General features: G+C 38.0%; 1 protein-coding gene across 1 annotated transcript; it reads left to right on the top strand.

Moving 5' to 3' along the window:
* The first annotated feature begins 13179 nt into the window (after positions 1 to 13179).
* LOC138348094 (uncharacterized) lies at positions 13180 to 13769 on the top strand. Its single transcript, XM_069296703.1, has 2 exons — positions 13180 to 13215; positions 13260 to 13769. Exons 1-2 carry the CDS (start codon positions 13180 to 13182, stop codon positions 13767 to 13769), a joined length of 546 nt encoding a protein of 181 aa, XP_069152804.1.
* Positions 13770 to 24144: the final 10375 nt, after the last annotated feature.

Raw genomic sequence — 24144 nt, 5'->3', positions numbered from 1 at the left:
ATAATTAAGGGTAAACTCAAGAAAAAATTACATAATAAACATCAATGTATTCAATCAACAAATTCACCATGTTAACAATTCACCATAACAATTAAAAGTTTTCATGTAATTGGGGAATGATATGGGTCAATGGTAATCTTGAGTGGATAAAAAGAATTAACAATGAATATATACTTAAATAACATTAGTTGACCATAATTCATCATAATTGATTGTTAATTTTGTATCTGAAAAAAGACCCATGTGTAGAGAAAAACCCTAGATTGGGGATGTTTGAAAAATTCATTGAAAGGAAATCTTGGGGAAAGGAATCCCAAGAGTGAAATAAACCATACCTTAATGTTCATAAAGTCATTAAATAGATTTTAAAACTTGAGAAGTTAGTCTTCTTATCCAAGCTCCACATTGCTATTCAACGAAGGTTGAGTAGAGAATGAATTCATAGAGAGAAGTTAGATGGATTTGGGGAATTGATTTGAATTAGTAATAATGACATAATACTGAACCTAAATAAACATATATACCCCATATAAATATTTAAAATACCCCTCACGTAATTGGGTCTTTTGGTGAAGTCAAATTACTTACAAACGACGCGAACGAATATGGGAAGTGGTTGTGCATTGCGGGAGCAATTCCAATTATTTTTTTCTAAAATCCGGGTCAAGGAAGAGAGCCTCATGAAGTCCCCACGTTGCGAGGCACAATTTTCCTAGACAGTGATGACTTTTGGACGCACAAGGTGCTCCACATATTTGCTGTATGATGGCTTGTTTTGAAGCCTTCTTGTCAATGTTAAAGTCCTCCTTAAGGACCCTTCGGGTGGTTGTTGGGGAGTCGTGGCTGGACGTTTTGACCCTATAAATATTATTTTATTTAAAGACTTTTTACAAGTTTATGACTTCATTTTACAGTCCTAAACCTTCACAAAACATAGGGAAGTCTACTAGTTAAATTTCGCTTGTTTTCAGTTTTCATGGTCTTACTGTGACATTCAGGTTCTAATACCTCTAATTCAACTTTGTTACATTAGTATACGTTTTTAAACATAATTTTATTAAGTATTTAATAGGTATACTCTAGTCTAGTTCATTGGACTTTCTGGGTGTTACATTATCCCCCAATTTGGAACATTGTCCCCGAATGACACCAAAAATCTTCTTATAGTGACAGGATGAATCACGACTAGCAACCCAACCAGAAACAACATAAAACATAAAAAAAACATTATGACAAAAACAGCCCATATGAGAGATTCACAACTAAAATAAACACATAACTATGACATTACACATAGCAACTAAAAACTCAATTTTCCGTATATAATAGCTCAACATTACAATACGAGGAACTACCTTCTTAAAATCAACATGAGACCAGTATATTCATCAAGAGTCACATTTGCTAACCTTCTTAAAACATATTAACATTCTCAATTCTATTTTATGAAGGCAACATTACATAATACACAAATAAGCAAAAGAGTATATTTCCATGAAAACTCATTTTTGCATGAATCTCTACCAATGCACATACTAGAAAAGCAAGCTAAATTCAACATTATTAACTAGTTCATTTTAAGAGGATTATGAACCTCAACTTTTTCTAGGATTTAGAGGAAAAAAGTGAGGGTAACGGGACTTCATGTCGGCCTCAGTCTTCCATGTAGCTCCCTCAACAAGGTGATTTCTCCATAGGACTTTTACGGAGAATACCTTATGTTTCCTCAACTTCTTGACATTGCGATCTACAATTTACACTGGAACCTATTCATAGGAAAGACACTCATTTACACTTACCCTTTCAATGGGGAGGATGGATACGGGATCAGTAATAGACTTCTTTAAAATGGAGACATCAAAAACTAGATAAAATGAAGCTAGTTCACTAGGTAGTTTCATCTAATACGCAACCTATTCTATCCGTTGCAATATTTCATAGGAACCCACATACCCGGACTTAACTTACCCTTATTTCCAAATCTCATCACTCCATTTGATAGGTGAAATTTTAAAGTGCACCATATCCCCTTCTTCAAATTCTATATCTCTTCTTCAATTGACGGCATAGTACTTTTACCAATTATAGGATGTTTTAAACCAATCCATTATCATTTGAACCTTATCTAAGGCTTCATAGACTATTTCATGACAAAATAGTGAATACTCACCGACCTCGAACCACATACTCGGAGACCTACATCACCTACTATACAGTTCTTCGAAGGGTTTCATTGAAATACTCGAATGGTAGATATTATTATGGGAGAACTCAATAAACGGTAGGTGATCATCCCAATTTCCCTTGAAATCTATTACACAAGCCCTTAATATATCCTCTTGGGTTTAAATCGTATGCTCCACTTGACCATCCGTTTGAGCATGAATACGGTGAAAAGCTTCACTTGATTAACCAACCTTTTTTTTTGAAAGATCTCCAAAATTGAGATGTGAATTCAGAACCTTTATCAGATATGATGGATAAAGGGATCCCATGTAGACTCATAATCTCATCAATGTATATTCTTGCATAATCCTTCGCCAATAAGTAGACTTGACAGGGATAAAGTGAGTGCATTTTCTCAATTTATCTACAGTAACAAAAAATGAGTCATTTTTCCTCCGGGTTTGAGGCAATCCAACAATAAAGTCATTATTAATTTCTTCCCACTTCCATGTAGGAACGTTTATTACATGAGTCAAACCACCCGACTTTTGTTGCTCGGCCTTAACTTGTTGGAAATTTGGACACTTGTCCACAAACTCTTCTATGTCTCTTTTTAAGCTGTCCCACCAATAGACCTCTTGAAGATCACAGTACATTATGGTGGAACCGCGATGTATAAAATATCGGGAACCATGAACTTCTTGCGGAATTCAATTCCTCAAATAATCCATATCAAATACACACAATCTTTATTGGTACATAAGATATCATCCCCTTGGGAGAATAACTCATTAAACTTGCCAAGAACCGATTCCTTCAAATCAATCAATCAGGGATCAAGATGTTGCTTAGACTTCACCTCAACAACTAAAGACGATTTGGAGTTATAGTGGACCACAAAACCATTTTTTTGGAGAATCTTATAAACGAATACCCTATCGACATAACCTACAAACATCTTTACTAGGTCTTTTTTACCCTCTTCCACATGAGACACACTTCCCATGGTCATACAACTTAAAGAATCTGCAACCACATTGGCTTTGCCGAGGGGAGCGGGGTAGAGAACACTCATGTCGTAATCCTTGAATAATTCAAACCATCTTGTTTTTCGGAGATTCAACTCATTTTGAGTGAAAACATATTGAAGACTTTTACGGTCGGTAATAACATCCACATAAACACCATAGAAGTAATGCCTCTATAATTTCAAAGCAAACACTACAACGTCTAATTCAAGGTCATGATTTGGGTAATTCTTCTCATGCACCTTGAGTTGGATAGAGGCATAGGATACTACATTCCCATGTTACATAAATACACAACCAATCCCACTCAAGAAGCATCACAATAAACCACAGAACCTGTGGTACCTCCGGTAAAGTCAACAGCGGAGCGGACTTACGCCTATCTTTAAAAATTTGGACGCTCCTTTAACATGACTTTGACCTCTAAAATATAACACTATTTTGGGTAAAAAAGGTAAAAGGATACACAATGGATGTAAACCCATCCACAGATCTCCTATAATATCTGATTTAACCAAGAAGCTTCTAATGTCGGTTGGAGTCAAAGGTCTAGGCTAATTTTTCACTGCCTCTATCTTTCTTGGATCCACCTCTACACCCCCGATTTAGATGATATGACCAAGTAACACAACCGATCATATACAAAACACACATTTTCTATACTTGGAAAATAGTTTGTGTTCCTAAAGGACTCGCAAAACTACCCCTAAATGATCCATATGTTCATCTTGACTCTTCGATTACACCAAAATATCATCAATAAATACAATAAAAAGGAGTCAAGGTAATATTGGAATACCCTATTCATTAGGTCCATGAAAGTCGTCATGGCATTTGTTAGATTAAAGGACATGATTAGGAACTCTTAGTGACCATACCTAGTTTAGAAAGTCATTTTAGGTATGTCCTCTCCTCTAACCCTATTTTTGTGATAATCCGACCTCAAATAAATCTTAGAAAAGTAGATTTCCCCTTGTTATTGATCAAACAAATTGTAGATCCAAGGGAGAGGATACTTGTTCTTTATGTTCACCGTATTTAGTCGAGGTAGTCAATGCACATCCTAAAAGGGACACATCCTTCTTCATTAGTAATCACAGCGGATCACACCAAGTACAAATACTAGGTCTTGTGAAACCACTGTAAAGTAAATCATTGAGTTTAAGCTTAAGTTCTTGTAACTTGGCCGGATCCATCCGATAAGGAGGTATTGAGATAGGTTTTGTATCCGGTAGCATGTCTATGTTGAAGTCTATTTCAAATTTAGGAGGAACTTCGGATAGTTCATTTGAAATGACTTTTGGAAAATCCCTTACTACGGGGATCTACTATAAATGAGGAACCTCGGATTAAAGGTCCTTAGCCCACACAACATGGTAAACACCTTTTAGACATCATTTAATAATATTTTAGACATGAAATAATTTGACCTCTAGGGATTGAGTTACACCCCTTTTATTCTAAGATAGGTTCATTTGAGAATTGAAACTTGACTACCCTTGTTCTACAATCTATGGCAGAAAAACAAGCATGCAACCAATCCATCAACAAGATGACTACAAATCAACCGTATCAAGTTCCACCAAGTCAACCAAAGTAACTATATTGGGAAATGATATTGGACAACTTCTAAAGACTCTTTTAGCCACAACATTGTCACCCACCGGGGTTGCAACCAATAAAGGTTCCATTAGGACATCGAGCAACATATTAAAGTCTCTAGATACTGAAGGAGTAAATGGTTAAGTATCACGCAAATCTAGTAAAGCATAGATATTAATAAAGAACACTTGTAACATACGGTGATGAAATTGGTGGAGTCTTCTTGATCACCTCTATAGCAGAGAGCATAGAAGCAATTCTTCTTAGGAGGGTCGGGATTGGGATCACTTACTTGTTCTTGAGATATTTCTCTCCCTTGCGCCTTCATCATAGGATAATCCCTCTTCTTTTTACCACTCTTACCACAACCATAGAAATTTCCCAAACAATTAGACACTTTCTTTCATATTTTCTATCATATTTAGCACAAGTAGACTTCTCAACAAATGGACCACTACTTTTTTTCTCCTTAGGCTTGGGTGTAGACCCTTTACCTTTGTTCACCCTTGGAATGGTATATAGACTTTAATTGGGGAACCTCTTCTTGAACCTTGTCTTATCTTGTACCTCAAATCTAGTGTTAGAAGAATTTCCATCATGGCCCTTGTCCTCTTGAATTCCTTACCAACTTACTTAAGCTTTTGCTCCGCACTTTGTTTTGTATGAACCATGAGTTGAGAGATATCCATGTTACGAATCAACATAGCTGACCTAGATTCATTTACCACAAGATTAGATATCCTCATAACAAATTTTTGTATCTTGGCTCTAGAATACTTCATAATAGTATGAGCATAATTTGATAGTTGAGTAGACTTGAAACTATATTCCTTCAAACTCATAACCCCTTGGCGTATGTTGATGAATTGATGCATTTACCTCTCCCTTAGTTCCAATGGAAAGAACATATCAAGGAAAGTCATCTTGAAACATCCCCAAGTGATCTGACCTATTATAACCGGCCTCTCATCCTTCCATTGCTCATACAAAACTTGAACCACATCTTTGATTTGGTAGAAAGATAGTTTTCCTTTTCTTAAGAAGTCACCCCCATAGAATATAGTACTTTGAACACTTCATTAATTAAACATTGCGAGTCCTCCTTCACCTTGGAGACAAATAAAGTAGGGGGATTCATCCTTGTGAAATCACTTATCTTTGATGTGATGGTGATATCATTGATGTTTACTTGTACCCTAGAATCCCAAGAAACATGAGTATACAACACTTTGGTCAAGCTATGAATGGTTGCCCTTATCTCAACATTATACATAGCCCCTTTTTCAATAGGAAATTGAGGGTTTTGAGGAGCCGCAGGGGGAACCGCCTCATTCACATTCTAGTCTTTGACCCTTCGAGCGTTGTTACTTTTTTTATTCATTTCTTACAAGCACAATAAAAAGATTATAAGATAAGGACATGTAGATTTAAGTCTCTAGAGACACGACTTCAAGAATAACAACAAAGTGAGACTTTCTTAAGAATCACTGAGCCCCTCATTCATAATTGTGGCGTGCTTCACAATCATGAACAAGAATCTACTTGACGTGGTTTAGTGAGACACCAATCCTAAAATTATTTAACCTCATTCTCTTATACGAAGTTTGTCATGATCGGGGAGCACCCACTAGAAAAAACCGGCGTCGTTGTCCTTGAAGAGGAGTAAGACTTGCCTCATAACTTTCATAATTGCATTTCATAGGTCAAAAAGTGCAAAAAATTTAAAACTTTTTATATACATGAGGTTTACATAGACTTCTTGCATACTACATATGGAGTTTACTTAGACTTTTCGCATATGAAGTTTACATAGGTTTCTCGTTTAGTTAATATGATCAATTATATGAATAAGTATAATCCTTTTGTCTCACATCAAACAATCTAAACGAAGTACAATATTTTTGAATAGACCTTACACAAGCATATTGCCACCAAGGCTTACAACAAATATCTTTAAGAATAAGGAAGGAACGAATGACTTTTAGACTATATCAATACTACTAGGATAGATCAAAGGAGCCATCCTCGAACATAAACGATTCACCACTACTTGGATAAAGAAGTCCAAGTATCCCTGCAATATGGCCTAGAAGCTCTTAAATGGCCAGAACCTACAATGTGGTGGAAAAAGGAATGAAATATGGGTTAGTACAAAACACATGTACTGAGTATGGTTCCTATACACAGAATCATAATTACATGAGAAAATACATATTTTAGTTAAAACCATGCTTTATGTTCAATAAATCAACATACACATATATGGAACATTATAGGTCAACCCAACATGATATTTACCCAACACATATGAAAAAAAAAGAACTTTTGCAATGTCATTAATAGAACCCCATAAACCTATCCAAATTTAAGCATCACATTAAGTCACTTATTAAATACATACAACAAAATCTCATACTTTATCATAACATGCTTGATTAATAAGTTCATATATAACTTGACTTATATAACATGAAATCAATTTACTCATACAAGAATCCTACTAAGACAGTCCCTTAGGATCCAACATGTGCAATGAGTAAGTGAAGTCCCATACCTTCCCTCATAGTATATAATAACCTTTAAGACAAGTCCTAATAATAATTAACATACTTGACTTATTTATTTACTACGTTACATTAGGGAAAGAAGTGCAATAACCAACATGAGATTATGTAAGCTACATTGTATCCGGTGTTCTCCTCCCATAATGAAATGAGAATGTTAACACTTGCCTAAGGTATAACCGATCTTACACAACTATCTAGGTGGATCCATTTAGATATAGACCTATGTGGGCACATAGTTAAGCGTCAAGTAGATTGTGACTATAAAACCATGACTTACTAACGTGGAAATTTCCATTTGATAAGAAAACACATATCGTGGGAATCCGGACTTGCTAAACTTGAAGAAAACTACGTGGGAGGTCGGATATGCTAAGCTTGAAACATCCATCTCATTTACATTCCCTTTCGGTGCTAAGCATTTATTCCCATTAGTAATAATCATACTTATCATACAAGATCACCTTAATCTCTTGTAGACCCCTATTTGAACAACTTAACATAATAGCTCATAGGTATTCATAAGTGAGAACTACCTTTTCACTTTAGAAACCACATACAAGTGAGTAAACCTTTCACTCAAAACTTTATTATAATCATGAGAAACTACTTTCAATAATATAATAAATATAACATAACATACTTGCATACTTCATAACCAATTCAATAGTCTAGGGTTAAGAATAAGTAATACTTTACAATCTATGTAAATCATACTTCACATTTAAATTCAAGAAGAATCAACCTTCATTCCTTGTTTCCTTTTCATTGTCTCCATACATCAATTACAAAAATATACATATCCACTGCATAATTAAGGTAAATTCAAGAAGTAATTACACAATAAACATCAATGTAGTCAATCAACAAATTCATCATCTTTGCAATTTACCATATCAATTCAATGTTTTAATGAAATTGTAAAAAGACATGGGTCCATGGGAATATTGAGTAAATAACACGAATTAACCATGAATATATGCTTAAAACAAAATTAATTGACCATAATTCATCACAATTGATTCCTTATTTAGTGTTACAACGAAGCCCATGTGTAGAGAAAAAAACTTGTTTGAGGAAGTTTTAAAATCTCTTTGAAAGGACCTCTTGGGGAAACGAATACCAAGAGCGAAAGAAATTATACCTTAATGTTGAGAAATTGGTTTTCTTCCCCAAGCTCTAAATTGTTCTTCAATAGATGTTGAGTAGAGAGAGAAATTTTAGAGAGAACTGAAAAGGACTTGGAGAATTGATTTTGATAGGTAAAATTGACTTATTACTTTCCCTAAATCAATATGTATTCCCCATACAATATACGCAAAATACTTCACACTTAATTGGGTCTTTTTGTGAAGTTAAATTGACTTTAAAATGACGCAAACAAATCTGAAAAATGTCTGCGTAGCAGGGGCAATTCCAATTCTTTTTTCTGAAATCCGGGTCGAGGCAGAGAGCCTCGTGAAGACCAGCTTCGCCAGGAAAAAATTTCCTATCCAGTGATGATTGTGCAACACACAAGGGGATCTGTATATTGGTTGCAAGCAGGCTGCTATGCAGCCTGCTTGCCAATGTTAGGGTCGTCCTCAAGGACCCTTCGGGTTGTCCTTGAGGAGTCATGGCTAGACTTTTTTACCCTATAAACATTATTTTACCTATTTAAAGTATTTTACATGTTTTGGACTTCATTTGACAGTCCCAAACCTTCAAAAAAATAGGGACGTCTACTAGTTCAATTTCGCTAGTTTCTGGACATCAAGGTCTTTCTTTGACATTAAGGCTCTAATACCTCTAATTAATCTTTGTTACATTATTCTAGGTTTGGAAACATCATTAAAGTCACTATTTAACAGGTGAGGCTCTAGTCTAGTTTATAGGACTTTCGAGGTGTTACATTAACTATTTTAGCATGCAAGACTATATGATATCATAATACTAAACAATTTTGATCACATTATTATTTTATTTATCTATGCAGAATCCGTGACTAGGTGGTGATAATATTAAACATAACCAATTATAGAAGATAAGCAAGAAGACAGAAATAACACATTTGATATAGAAGATAATTTTAATTTTATTAATGTTACCCCAAAAAATATAATTAAAACAAATAAAGGGACCAAATGTAAGGGAGACTCTAAGAGACTTTACGAATCAACACTCCACTTCCTTTATCGGGAGAGAAAAACAAATGTTTATCATTTATGGCTCGAGGCAATGTCATTATCTCTGTGAGGTTCAACTACCTCTACCCCACCACCACAGGCATTTCATCCAAAAAGGTGCCTAGCGTCCCCACTAGTTTTGTTGAAGTGAGGACACTAGTTGCAATACCGAAAATATTAGCACCTCCGTGAGGAATTGAAAAGGATAGGTGTTAGTGCATGGTCAGTCTTTGTCATGGTCTGATTCCACATAATTCAAACCTAATAGTTATAGCATGCATAAATATGATAAGACAGATCGGGATTGATAGCTAAATGATTGCGAAAGATAAAACATGGATACTATTGTACAAAGATTTTGTATTGAGTCATAGTGCGTCGCTTGAGTACAAATAATGAGTTTAAGTTGAGGGTGTTGATATACCGTTGTTTCACGATATTTTTAATAATTTTTCCTTAAGAATAGTGTGTCCAAAAGCGTTTTTGTATTAATTTTTATGTAGGTTTCTCTTTATTTGCACGAAATCTTTCTAAAAGATGAATGCAGAGGTTTTTGAGCAAGAAATACAAAAAGGTACCACCTACGGAGCTTCTGACGGTTTTTCGTGTTTGTGAAGGTCCATAGGTGGCATCGTAGTGCAGCTGCTGAAGGAAGATGGGGAAGTCTTACAGATTGTGGGGTTAAGGAGTGCGTGACGGTCCGTGTTAGCCATGACGGTCTGTCCTACTGGTTCGTCATGAATATTAGAGAAGTAGTCCCAGTACACAATTTTCAAGAATTCAAGTATTATCGAACTGAGAACCCCGACAGACCGTTGTGCTTGTGACGATCAGTCATACCTTCCATTAAGGGTGATGAAGAGGGCACTAAAACAAATTGCACAAGTATGGGATGACGGATTCCATGATGGACTGTCTTTACCACGATAATTCATTACGTGGTCCGTCGACCCAACCGCGTTTTGACAAATTTCCAGCAAATAGAGTCCTTATTTAATTAGGTTTTTATTTTTTATAAATAGTTTGAAAAACCTCGTTTTTGGGGTTAGACTCTTGATTATTTTTAGACTCTTTGTAAGAATCTTGGTTTTTTGAGCTTCTTTTGTGGATTAGACTTGGTGATTATTGTTACACTTTTGGAGAATCTTTAGTCTTCAATTAATTTCAGTAATTGAGTGTTGGTGACTTTTGTTGATTACTCAAGTGAACTTTTGGATTTTACTTTTTCTCATTGAAGTAAGTGAATGAATTCTTATATTACATAATTAAAAATTCTGATTATGACTGTGGGTAACTAAACTTCATAACTAGGGTTGTGCAAACCATAGGCGAATAATGAGGTAATACCTAACTAAAATAACGATTCTAAAATAGTTTCTAGCATGTATTGATAATTCTTTGGCTTAGAAGTCTTTTTAACGGATGGCCAACGTTAGAACGCGCCTAAATGCTACCTGGCCGATCAAGGAGGTAGATGATAGGAAAGGAATTATCCACATAGATTTGTTGTAAACTATCTAATAGGCTAGTATTGATTGGTACGAGGTAATAACTTAGTCAAATATCATATACGATGCTTAATATGAGGTAAAGGTAAGGGTTAGTATATCAACATACGTAGCCGGACCAAGGTGCGGAGTGAAATTTTCTAGATACCGGACCAAGGATTTAGAAATACATAACTTATCACTTTGCATGCAAGATACAAGGAAAGAATTGTAAACCCTAATTACTTTCATTAATTGATTAAACTCCATCATTTGAAGCTGATAGTGTCTGCTTTAATTTAGCTAGGTATTTTCATACATTTAGAAGTAAAAAAACCCCTTTTTATTGTCTTTGCTTTCCAAAGAAATAATTGACTAAATAATAGTAATAATAGATTGAAGTTAGGTCTGAACTATTTTCCTCGTGGAAATGATCCAAACTTCATTAGTTGGGTTCTTTACTTGATACGACCGCTTTACTTCTTTTTGAAAAGTAAGTTTGACCGTATCAAATTTTGGCACCGCTGCCGGGGAAAGTAGTTGTTAGATTAACTTAAACTTATTACTAGAGTTTAGTCAATATTTTCTTAATTTTACTTTTTTTATTGTTTTTAGTTCTTGCAGAACCATCTTCCTTGTATGTCAAATACACTGAGAGGAAGAGAATTCTTGTTTCCCTACGATCACGAATTAGAGCGCACACTACGCAACATGAATCAAAACTCGGGAATTAATGATGATGATCAAAACAAGAACATTCCAACTCCGGTTGATGCTCATGGTCAGTTGTTAGATGATGCTCCGGGTGAAACCAACAGAGGTGACGAAATTCCGCTCCACGGCCCCAAGAACACGAAAGAGGCTATGACAATATAGCAGACTCCGATGGGCCACTTGTCTTTCCTCCTTTACCACCAATCCACACCTTTGTGGTAACTAGTAGCCTGATGCAAATGCTCACTACCAGAGGTTTGTTTTCAGGGCTACCTTATGAGAATCCACATGCCCATATAGCTAAGGTAAGGGCAGTGTGTAAAAGCTGTGTAGGGAGGCCTGCCTTGGACTTGGATGTAATAGGGATTAGAGTGTTTCCTCTTTCACTGACGGGAGAGGCTGCTATTTTGTTCAGTGAGCTCCCTTACAAGTCAATTTTCATTTGAAATCAACTAAGGGACGTTTTCTAAGAACGCTACTACCGAGTATCCAAGAAACTAAACCAAAAAGACAGAGTAAACAACTTTGTGTCACTACCAGGAGAGTCAGTTAGTAGTTTATGTGATAGATTCACCTCAATTTTTAGAAGCGTCCCAAATCACCATAGATGATAAGTCACTAAAGGAATACGTCTATCGCGAACATGATGATAATAATAAAGAGGTGTTGGATACTATTACTGATGGTTCTTATGGGGATTGTCCTTATGCTCATAATGCTTAAAAGTTAGAGAAAATCTCCCAAAACAATAAAGCTTGGATTACTAGGAAGTCAGATATAGGGAGAAATACCTTCGCAGTGCAATCCCCTCACAACCCGGCCACAAACGAGATTCGCAAATATATGGCTCAGATGAGAATAGAGCTTGGGTTGGTATTAAAACATGTCACTGGGGGTGCCAAAAAAATAAATGCAGTCAACTACTTGTCAAAACCACCGCCACAAAATGATGAGTACTTTTATGAGGAGGATCCCTATGTGGTAAATGAGCAGACGGGGGGTTTTTGACCGAGTGTGCAAGGATCTAATCAGGAGAATTGGAGCCAAGTTAAGGGAACCAAGGTCGGATCTGTGGTAACTATAACAGTCAGGGTCATTATGTACGAGATAGAAACTACAACCACGACAACAACATCAACAGGGGTAACTATGGTAATAGAAATGATAGGAATGGGCCCTATGTTCCTCCTCAAAATCGTGAAGTTACTACTAGGGATGGTGAAGGTAGTATGGCATGAGTTGAGGAAATGTTGCATAATGTTATGAGGAGGTTCGATGCTAGTGATGAGCACAATAAAGAGTTGAGGAATGATTTAGTGGGTATTGGGCAAAAAGTTGATACAAGTATAATATCGATTAAGCAACTTAAGTTACAATTGGCCCAATTATCTGCGAATGTGAACACATGGAAACCAGACACTCTTCCGAGAAACACTGTCTAAAATCTGTAAAAATGATGGACATTGTATGGCAATCACTACTTGTAGAGGTTAGCAAACCATTGACCCAACTATACCGTCTAATGAGAAAAAGGTGACAAAAGATACTGATAAAGTGGTAGAGCTTAATGGTGAAGTAGAAGATAACACTGGAAAAGATGATGAAGTGCCTAGAAAGGTAACTCCCATGCCTATACCACCACCCCCATTTCCTCAAATATTAGTGAAAAAGATTGAGGATGGTAAATATCGGCGCTTTATAACAATGTTGAAGAAATTTTCTGTCAATGTCCCTTTGGTAGAAGCTTTAGAACAAATGCCCGGTTACGCCAAGTTTATGAAAGATCTGGTTACAAAGAAAAGATCGGTAACATTTGAGGATGATGATAGAATGATGCATTGTAGTGCTACTACTACAAGATCTCAGGTACAAAAGAAAAAAGATCCGGGTGTGTTCACTATTCCTTGTACAATCAGACTATTACATTTTGCGAAAGCATTATGTGATCTGCGGGCAATCATAAATCTCTTGCCCCTTTCAATTTACAAGAAAGATTTTGGTGATCCAAAGCCCACTACGATGTGGCTAGTGATGGTTGATTGAACTGTAAAAAGGCCTATAGGGATACTCTATGATGTGCTAGTAAAAGTGGAGTCGTTCTTATTTCTAGCAGATTTTGTTATTCTTGATTGTGAAGTCGATTTTGAAGTGACCATTATTCTTGGGAGGCCATTCCTTGCTACGGGAAGAGCCTTAGTAGATATGGAAAAGGGGTAGATAAATTTCGGTTGAACAATGAGTAAGTGACGTTTAACATTTGTAGGTCCATGAGGCAGAGTGGTGAGATCCAATCGGTATCTCCTATATCCTACAACATTTGTTAGACATCTGAGACATAAAATAGAAGAACGTCTAGGTGTAAAAGCATTAACGGCAGTGATAATGAATTTTGATAGAGATTGCATTGAAGAGTATGAATCATTAGTCGCGACTCTTGTCAAGGTGATGTTCGGTTTAAACCGAAGAAATATGAGTTAGATATGAAGAATCGTGAGTCCCCACCCGCGTAACCATCTATAGAGGACACTCCAAAGTTAGAAATAAAATCTCTCCCACCTCATCTCAAGTATGAATTCTTAGGAAATGGTGATACTTTGTCGGTAATCATTGCATTAGACATGAATGAACAACAAGTTGAGAGTTTGGTGAAAGTGCTAAAAAGGTTCAAAAGAGCTATTGGGTGGACTATTGCGGACATTATTGGGATCCCTCCTAGTATTTGCTCTTATAAAATCCAACTCATGCCTCATCGTAAGCCAAGTATTAAGCTCTAGAGACAGTTAAATCCATCAATGCAAGAGGTTATGAAGAAGGAAATCATTAAGTGGTTGGATGCCGGAGTAATTTATCCGATCGCCAATAGTAGTTTGGTATGCCATGTTCAGTGTGTACCTAAGAAAGGGGGAATGATTGTGGTCCCCAATGAGAAAATGAACTTGTCCCAATAAGACCAGTTACTGGATGCAGGGTGTGTATGGAGTACCGCAAATTAAATTCATGGACTGAAAAAGACCACTTTCATATGCCATTCACGGATCAGATGTTGGATAGATTTGCCGAAAAAGGGTGGTACTTTTTTATTGATGGATATTCGGGGTATAATAAGATTTCTATTGCACCAAAAGATCAAGAGAAAACCATTTTACTTGTCCATATAGGACCTTTGCATTCAAAAGAATGTTGTTTGGGTTGTGCAATGCACCCACCAGATTTCAGAGATGTATGATGTAGATATTTTCCGACATGGTGGAAGATACTATAGATATTATTATGGATGATTTTCCTGTGGTTTGTCATTAATTCGAGTGGTATTTGAAAAATTTATCTAAGGTCCTTAAGATGTGAAGACTGCAATTTAGTACTAAATTTGGAAAAATGCCATTTCATGGTGAAAGAAGGTATTATTTTGGGTCATCGCATTTCAGAAAAGGGCATAGAGGTTGATCGAGCTAAAGTCGAGGTAATAGAGAGACTTCCCCCACCTATCTCTGTGAAAGGTGTGAGAAGCTTTCTTGGGCATGCAGATTTTTACAGGAGATTCATCAAAGACTTTTCAAAGATTGCACATCTATTGTGCAAACTGCTGGAGAAAGATTGAAAATTTTGCTTTTATGAATCCTTTCTAAAAGTATTCGGCGAGCTAAAAGAAAAATTGGTGTCTTAACCTATCATTATTTCTCCTGATTGGAACAGTCGATTTGAGGTAATCTGCGATGCTAATTGGGTTGCTCTTTGTGTAGTATTAGGACAAACAAAGAACAAAATCCTTCACCCCATTTACTATGCTAGTAAAGCCCAAATGAAGCTCAGAAGAACTACATAGTGACTGAACAAGAACTCCTTGCAGTAGTCTTTGCTTTTAAAAAATTTCGTCTTATTTGCTAGGTACTAGAGTTATAGTGCATATTGACCATTCAGCATTAAGATATTTGATGGCAAAGAAAAATGCGAAACCTAGGTTGATTTGTTGCGTATTACTGCTACAAGAATTTGACTTTGAAGTGATGGATAGAAAAGGATTTTAAAATCAATTTGCTAATCACTTGTCCATCTAGAAGATTAATCTATGAGAGAGTTAGGGGATAAGACTGATATTGATGATACTTTCCCCGATGAGCATGTATTGGCTGCTTCACTAGACTTGATTCCATGGTTCACAGATTTTGCGAACTATCTGTCTAGTGATATAGTTTCATCAGACTTGTCCTTTCATCAAAGAAAAAAGTTCATATACAATATGACTAAGTTCTTTTGGGATGAACCATACTTATATAGGAGTTGTGCCAACGGGATTATTCGACGTTGTGTGAAAGAATGTGAGATGTTGACAGTGTTAGAAGCATGTCATTCCTCACCCGTTGGTGGACATCACAGCGTACCCGAGCCGCTTATAAAATATTACAATGTGGATACTATTGGCAACTCTTCATCAAGATGCTCATGAGTTTGCTAAAGCATGTGATCGATGGCAACGAGATAGCGGCATCTAATGAAAGCAAAAGGTCCCTCCAAACCCCATTCTAGTGATTGAGTTATTTGATGTTTGGTGTATTGACTTTATGGGCCCTTTTGTGAGTCTTCATGGAATGAAGAACATTCTAGTAGCGGTTGATTATGTATCTAAATATGTGGAAGCTATCACCCTTGCAAACAGTAAAGGGAAGAGTGTCACTACGTTCTTAAAAAAGAATATATTCTCTCGTTTTGGCACCCCACGGGCAATTATAAGTGATGGGGGCTCCCACTTCTGCAACAGATTGTTCAAGGGGTTATTGGAGAAATATGGGGTTCGCCATAATGTGGCCACGCCTTACCACCCTCAAACTAGTGGGCAAGTTGAAGTGTCAAATCAGGAGATCAAACAAATATTGTCAAAAACAGTGAACGCTAGTAGAATGGATTAGTCAAGGAGGCTTGATGATGATCTTTGGGCCTACCGGACAGCGTATAAAACTTCCATATGTATGGACCCTTACCAACTTGAATATGAGAAATCTTGTCATTTTCCGGTTGTGTTAGAGAATAAAGCCATGTGGGCTATGTAAAAGTTGAAAATGGATTGGAGCGAAGCTGCAGAACAACAGGTAACTTGGTTGAATGAACTCAATGAATTTTGCCTGAAAGCTTATGAAAGCTCAGCCCTCTACAAAGAAATGATGAAGAAGTACCATGATCAAAAAATTGAAAAACGAGAGTATATGGTTGGGGATTTGTTCCTTACTTTGTTAACCAACTATTCCCTCATGGATCAGTTGAGATGGAAAATAAGAAGGGTGTGCGGTTCAAGGTTAATGGACAACGTATAAAAATCTATTTCGGGCATACTGAATCAGCGAATGAAGTGATCGAGGCATACCATCTTGATGAAGTCTGAGTAATCAAGTGTCCTCAGTCGTGCCGTGACGTTAAAGCAAGCGCTTGTTAGAAGGTAACCCAATACTTATAGTTTTTGTTTCTAGTAATGGTAGCATTTTTTACAAATGGGTTTTAAATTTTCGGGCACATCACCAGGAAATTTTGCAGAAAATCACTCTGCAGCAGTCACTGATGGATACATCGACGGACCTTCATGCATGTGACAGATCGTCGCATGAATTTGTTGTGCCAGGTACATCTTTCTGTTATTTTTAATACTAGGGCACACGCGACGAAACCAATGACGGACCGTCTCAGCTTCAACAGACCATCGTTGGGGACTCGTCGCGTCATTAATGAAGCATACCCGACCCAACCCGGCTGGGGGTTTTCAAAAAATTAGTAACATTTGAAAACCCAACCCCCTTTATTTCACCCCATTCCTTCCCTCTTCCTCCCATTTCCCCCTCTTTTTAACTTCCAAGTTCATAACCACCCTCTCTTACAACCGATCATTTTCCCAAATTCCCCAATTTCTAAAATTCACTATCTACTAGTCGGAGTCTGCCGCTGTGATTTTTTACTTGATCACCAAGTACCTTCTCAAATTATTAGGTATGTGTCTCTGATTTCTACCAATTTACTTTGCATTTTATTTATCAATTAGTATTAGCCTATTTCTTATTGATGGGTTCATTCTTTAATACATATTCTGTCTGACCTAGGTTGAGAATATTCAAAATTTCCTTGTAAAAACTCTAGATATAGGTGCTTTAGCATTGCTAGTTTACTAGTTATTTGGGTTAGACAAATGTAGGTTAAAACAATAACAATTTAATTTGGGTCGTAGTGGATGAATGGGGCATCCCCAGTTCTATTACTAAATGACAGAACGAGACCCTGATAACGGACCTTTGTACCCACGACGAACTGTCATTGGGTCCATTGATATATCCCTAACACCCCACTGTACATTTTTCTCCAAGTGTCTACTAACGGACACATGCAACGGACCGACGTTCCCACGATGGTCTGTCTTGCACAACCGTTCTGCTTGTAAGAGACCCTGTTACTAAGGGTCTCTCACTTTTTCTAAGTGTCCTAAGACGGACACATGCGATGGACCGTCATTCCCATGACGGTCCATCCTGCACAACCGTTATGGTTGTAAGAGATCCTATTCCTAAGGGTCTCTCACTTTTTCTAAGTATCCCCCAACGGACACATGCGTCGGACCGTCATTCCTAGGACGGTTTGTACTGCACATACCGGCATGACGGTAAGAGACCCTATTCCTAAAAGTCTCTCACTTTTTCCAAGTGTCCTCCAATGAACATCTACGATGGACCATCATACCCTCGACGGTCCGTCTTGCATAACCCTCATGATGGTTAGAGACCCCTCTCCTAAGGGTGCGCATTTTTTCCCAAAAGTTTCCCACGACAGACATCGACAACGGACCGTCATAATCACAACGGTTCGTCCTGCATATACCGTCATACTTGTCAGAGACTTTCCTTTAGGGTTCTCCACAGAAACATAGTTTAAGTAAGACATAACGGACCCCATGACGGTCGGTCGTACTCATGACGAGCCGTCACCTGGTCCGTCGTGTTTCACTGTTAATATAGAAATGTCATTACATCTTAACTCTTTTATTTATTTTGTGTCATTTTGCTTGTCTTGTTTGATCCTTCTAGTACTAATAATGATTCCTTACATGTACTATCTATTATAGCACCAAAACAAGATCGAGTCTACGCACGCAGGCAATCGAAGTCTGTTGCCCCATCTGCCCGCTTGGTCATTGGCTCTGATTATGAGCATGACCCCGAGAACGTGGCCCCAGGAACTTCCACCACATCTCGAGTTGCATGTGCTGCCAGAGCCACACCCAAAAAGGTGGCGTCAGGCGTAGTCACTGCCTCCAAGTCTGATGAGGAGTGAACACTTCAACAACTAATGAAGAAGGAGCGTCTGTCTCCTTAGGAATTTTGTGGTCGGAGGAAGCCTCCGGATCTGCTGAGGTCCCTGCACCTGCTACCTCTGCACAGTCTACCTCGTTTGATGAGGCTGACAATTCGGAATCCCCACCCTGTTCACCGATTCGTGCTCTTACCCCGATTGCAAACCAGCCCAACCGGTGGTGTGTCGATGGGCAATATCAAGTCTATTCCGACACAAAGTTTCTTCATGACAAATGATTCATGACACGGACACTTATATTGGAGCGGTGGGTCCTTATGGGAAGTCTCCCAGCTATGCCAGAGATCCACAATCTCTTCACCCGACATCGATTGGAGTGGACAACCTGTTCCTTGGGACGTTATAGTGAAGAGTTGGTCAGAGAGTTCTACGTCTCTTTCATGGCTACTCTCATATCACAAATTGAAAGGAGGGCTGCCCCCGCCAGATAGGCCTTACTGGAGCATGTCCGAGTACGTGGCATTCAAGTTGATATCTCCCTGCCTTCCATCCGTCGGTATCTATACTGTGAATATGTTGATGCCAACCGGACCCCTCTCACCGCAGAGTTTGACTATCGATGGCAAATTTTAAAAAATGTCCAATTCCTGCGTGAGCCATCGCTAAGAGAGACCACCATGAGGTGGATGTCTCTGCACTTATCTATTGATGGAGAGGGTGCTAACTGAGTGACCTAGCCGAAGGGATCTATCAAGAAGGCTAACCTGACCTTCACAACAATGTTTTGATAGTTGATTGCCCGCCACAACCTTCCCCCATAGCCGCTGATAATATAGTCACATGATATGGTGCAGCACTGATGGCGGCGATGATAGCTGGGTTTGAGGTGGAATTTGCTTGGCTTCTACAGGAGGTCATACACAAGAATGCTTTTAATGTTAAACTACTTACCCTTTCCCGTACATGATATTTTCTCTATACAGGTCCACATGTGTGCCTATATGGTACGTTAATCAGCTTAAGACCCCATTAGGCACTGTTGATATCGGCCTCATCACGGATGAGGCCAATGAGTTGGCTCCACAAAGACGGCCTCGTCCAGAGTTTCCTCCACTTGGTGACTATCTGGATGATACGGTAGTGCATGCCGCATGGATACGCATGCGTCTTCCACTGACACTACCCCAGTCGACTCTATCTCGGGTAGTTGCACTACCCCGAGCTCCTCTTGTTCAGCCCCTTTCCCCGCTCTGGTCTCCCTTGCTAGGGTCCTGAAATTAGAAGCACAAATGGCTACACTTCTGCATCACATCCAGCCTTGGATGCAGAGGTTTATTGATGAGGCAGAAGAGCGTTTGGAGCGGAGAATGGTCCAGCACACAGAGTGGAAGATCGCTTAGGTTCATTAACGCTTGGACGCTTTTCAGTTGTAGGTTTTAGCCCGGCCATCCCCTCATGTGGATTTGTCGACCCTTTAGGATGCGGTCGACAGTCTTCGCACAGACATCGATATGATCTTAGAGTATAGGGTGCCTGAGTATGAGGCCCCTTCTGCAGAGCCTACTGAAGACACAGTGATGGCGGTATTATTCGCCACTTCTGAGATTCCACAACCTCGCCATCGAGATCATGCCAAGAGGCGTAGGGCAGAGAGAATTATGAGGCTCGATCATGGAAGAAGGAGCTCTATGAGATGGAGGCTTTGAGGAGAGCCTTGCTTGCATATGAAGAGGCGCGTCAGATGAGGGTAGTAGAGTTAGCTGTTGGGCCATCTAGCTCCAGAAATTTGGAGATAGTGGGAGGAATAACTGATAGTGTTGTCGATGCTGTGGATACTACTGAGGGTGTCCAGATTACAGAGGTAGTGGGTTCCGGGGAACCAGACCCACCAGTTGTCTGATCGTCGATGCTTTGCACCCCAAGTTTGCTTCACCTAACATTCTTATATTTCATTTTTTTATGCATTGGGGACAATTCCATGTCTTTTTGTTGGGGGTGGGGTAAATGGAAAGTTAGTGCTAGGGTGAAATTTGAGTAGCCCAATTCACTATCCTCTTTTGAGATTTTCTTTCCTGTGTTGTTTTTCCCCAAGAGACTGATTATTTTTTCTGTTGAACCAACATGTCTAGATCTTGTGTACATAGTTTAATTATGAAGCATGATTGCTAAAATGATATCCTGATAAAACGGAAAATGATGCATGACTAGGTGTAGTAATTGATAAATGTGTGGCTCTAAGAATGACATAGAGGTACACCACTGCATGACCCTAAGTCTAAAATTCGAACTAGGTGTCTGATAATCTTGTAGAGTAATGAGAGGTCAAGTGAGTGTGAGGAAGATTTGAGTAGTCCACTATTTGTACTGAGGTAGAACTTGCCTACTTAGTCGTGCTAAAAGTAAGTTGTAATAAATAATTAGGAAAGGACCATAGGTCTTTGTTCAATATAACTCATTTTTAGCCTCGATAAAAGAAAACCAAATGACATTAATCCTTCTTTGATCCAAATGATTTGAGCTTAAATTAGACCTTTCTTTTTCACCCCAACTAATCTTTTTCTCGGAATAATGTGTTGGCCCTGGTCCCTCCTTTGACATATGCACCTCAGCTGATGCCAAAATCATAAGTTGAGGGTGGCTAATGCAGTAAACAACCTTTTTATGGCTCTGACCCAACTTTAGGTATTGTATACTTTGACTCATCGCAAAGCCATGAGTTGAGGGTGGCTATTATGAGGAATGCTCAGTAAAGTGGGGTTGAAAGAACAAAGAGAGGTAAAGAACAAAAGTAAAGTGACTCAAGAATCAGTTGAATGAAAAGTGAAAAAAATACAAGAAATAAAAGCAAGAAAAGAAGAGAGTCACTCACACAAATGAAGAAAGAAGGGAAAATAGCAAGGTGAAAGAATATGAGAAATTAGGAGAAATAAAATGATGAAAAGAGGAATGTTTAGCGGATATGTCAAGGAGGGAAACAAGTCACTAAAGTATACCTAAATATACCCTATTAACCCTCATCCTCTTTTACAAGCTAAGAATGTACTATCGTGATCCTAAGAGTTGTATAGCGAACTTAAAGCAGTTAAAATAAGGGCAAGCTTATGGCTATATGTATGAATGAGTGTGAATTTGTTCTGAGAGTGAGTGTTGAAAAGTAATCCTTATACTTAAACTGAAATCATTGTGTGAAAAATGAGGATATTGTTTTGAAGTGAGGACACTAGTTGCAATACCAGAAATATTAGCACCTCGGTGAGAAATTGAAAAGTATAGGTGTTAATGCATGGTGAGTCTATGTCATGGTCTAATTCCACACAATTCAAGCCTAATAGTGATAACATGAATAAATATGATGAGACGGATCGGGATTGATAGTCAAATGATTGCGAAATATAAAACATGGATACTATCGTACAAAAATTTTGTATTGATTCATAGTGCGTCGCTTGAGGACAAACAACGAATTTAAGTTAAGGGTGTTAATACACCGTGGTTTCACTGTAATTTTAATACTTTTTCCTTAAGTTTACTGCATCCAAAAGCGTTTTTCTATTAATTTTTATGTAAGTTTCTCTTTATTAGTAGGAAATCTGTCTAAAAGATGAACGCGGAGGTTTTTGAGCAAGAAATACAGAAAGGTACCACCCACAGAGCTTCTGACGGTTCGTCATGCATGTGACGGTCCGTAGGTGGCATCGTAGTGCAGCTGCTGAAGGAAAATGGGGAAGTCTTACCAAGTGTGGGGTTACGGAGTGCGTGACGGACCGCTGTAGCCATGAGAGTCTGTACTGCTAGTTTGTCATGAAGATCAGAGAAGTAGTCCCATTACCGAATTTTCAAGAGTTCAAGTGTTATGGAATGGAAACCCCCGATGGACCGTTGTGCCTGTGACGATCCGTCATACCTGCCGTCGAGGGTGATGAAGAGAGCAGCAGAAGAAATTGCACAAGTACGGGATGAGGGAGTCCATGACGGCCCGTCGTAACCACGACGATCTGTCCAGTGGTCCGTCGACCCAGCCGCGTTTTGACAGATTTCCAGCAAAGTGTTACATAATTAGGTTTCTATTTTTTATAAATAGTTCGAAAAACCTCGTTTATAGGGTTAGACTCTTAATTATTTTTAGACTCTTTGTTAGACTCTTTGTTATTGGAGATTCTTTTGTGGATTAGACTTGGTAATTATTTGTACACTCTTGGACAATCTTTAGTCTTCGATTAATTTCAGTAATTTATGGTGGTGACTTTTGTTTATTAATCAAGTGAAATTTTGGATTTTATTCTTTCTCATTGAAGAGAGTTCATGGATTCTTATATTACATATTTGAATATTGTGATTATGACTGTGGGTAACTAAACTCCATAACTAGGGTTGTGGGAACAATAGGCGAATAATAAGGTAAAACCTAACTAAAATAACAATTCTAGAATAGTGTCTTGCATGTATTGATAATTCATTCGCTTAGAAGTATTTTTAATTGATTGTCAACGTTAGGACTCGCCTCAATACTACTTGTCTGACCAAGGAGGTAGATAAAAGGAAAAGAAATAAAAACATACATTTAGTTTATACTATCTAATAGGCTAGTATTTATTGGTACGAGGTAATAACTTAGTCAAATATTGAATATGATGCTTAATATGAGGCAAAGGTAAGGGTTAGTATAGCAACACACGTAGCCGGACTAAGGTGCGGAGTGAAATTTTCTAGATGTCGGACCAAGGATTTAGAAATACATAAGTTATCACTTTGCATGCAAGATACTATGAAAGAATTTTTATAGTTAGAATTATCAAGTTGTGAACATGTGGGGAACACCTAAACCCTAGTTACTTTCAATAATTTATCAAACTCCATCATTTGAAGCTGTTAGTGTCTTCTTTAATTTATCTAGTTGTTTTCATTCATTTAGAAGTAAAAAAACCCTTTTTATTGTCTTTGCTTTCCAAGGAAATAATTGACTAAATATTAGTAATAATAGATTGAAGTTAAGTCTGAACTATATTCCATGTGGGAACGATCCCAACATCATTAGTTGGGTTCTTTATTTGATACAACCACTTTACTTCTTATTTGAGAAGTATGTTTGAGCGTATCAACCCTCGACGGACCATCGTGCTTGGAACGGTCTGTCATA

The sequence above is a fragment of the Solanum lycopersicum genome, chromosome 4 (genome assembly GCF_036512215.1).
Source record: "Solanum lycopersicum chromosome 4, SLM_r2.1".
Classification (NCBI taxonomy): domain Eukaryota; kingdom Viridiplantae; phylum Streptophyta; class Magnoliopsida; order Solanales; family Solanaceae; genus Solanum; species Solanum lycopersicum.
Note: the sequence above shows the minus strand (reverse complement) of the source record. Positions and strands in the feature narration are given on the sequence as shown.

Bases quoted from the DNA above. Each gene is read 5' to 3' on its own strand.
- LOC138348094 (XM_069296703.1), top strand. From the start codon at position 13,180: ATGATGGACATTGTATGGCAATCACTACTTGTAGAG. The intron at 13,216-13,259 runs GTTAGCAAACCA...AATGAGAAAAAG, and splicing joins GGCAATCACTACTTGTAGAG to GTGACAAAAGATACTGATAA.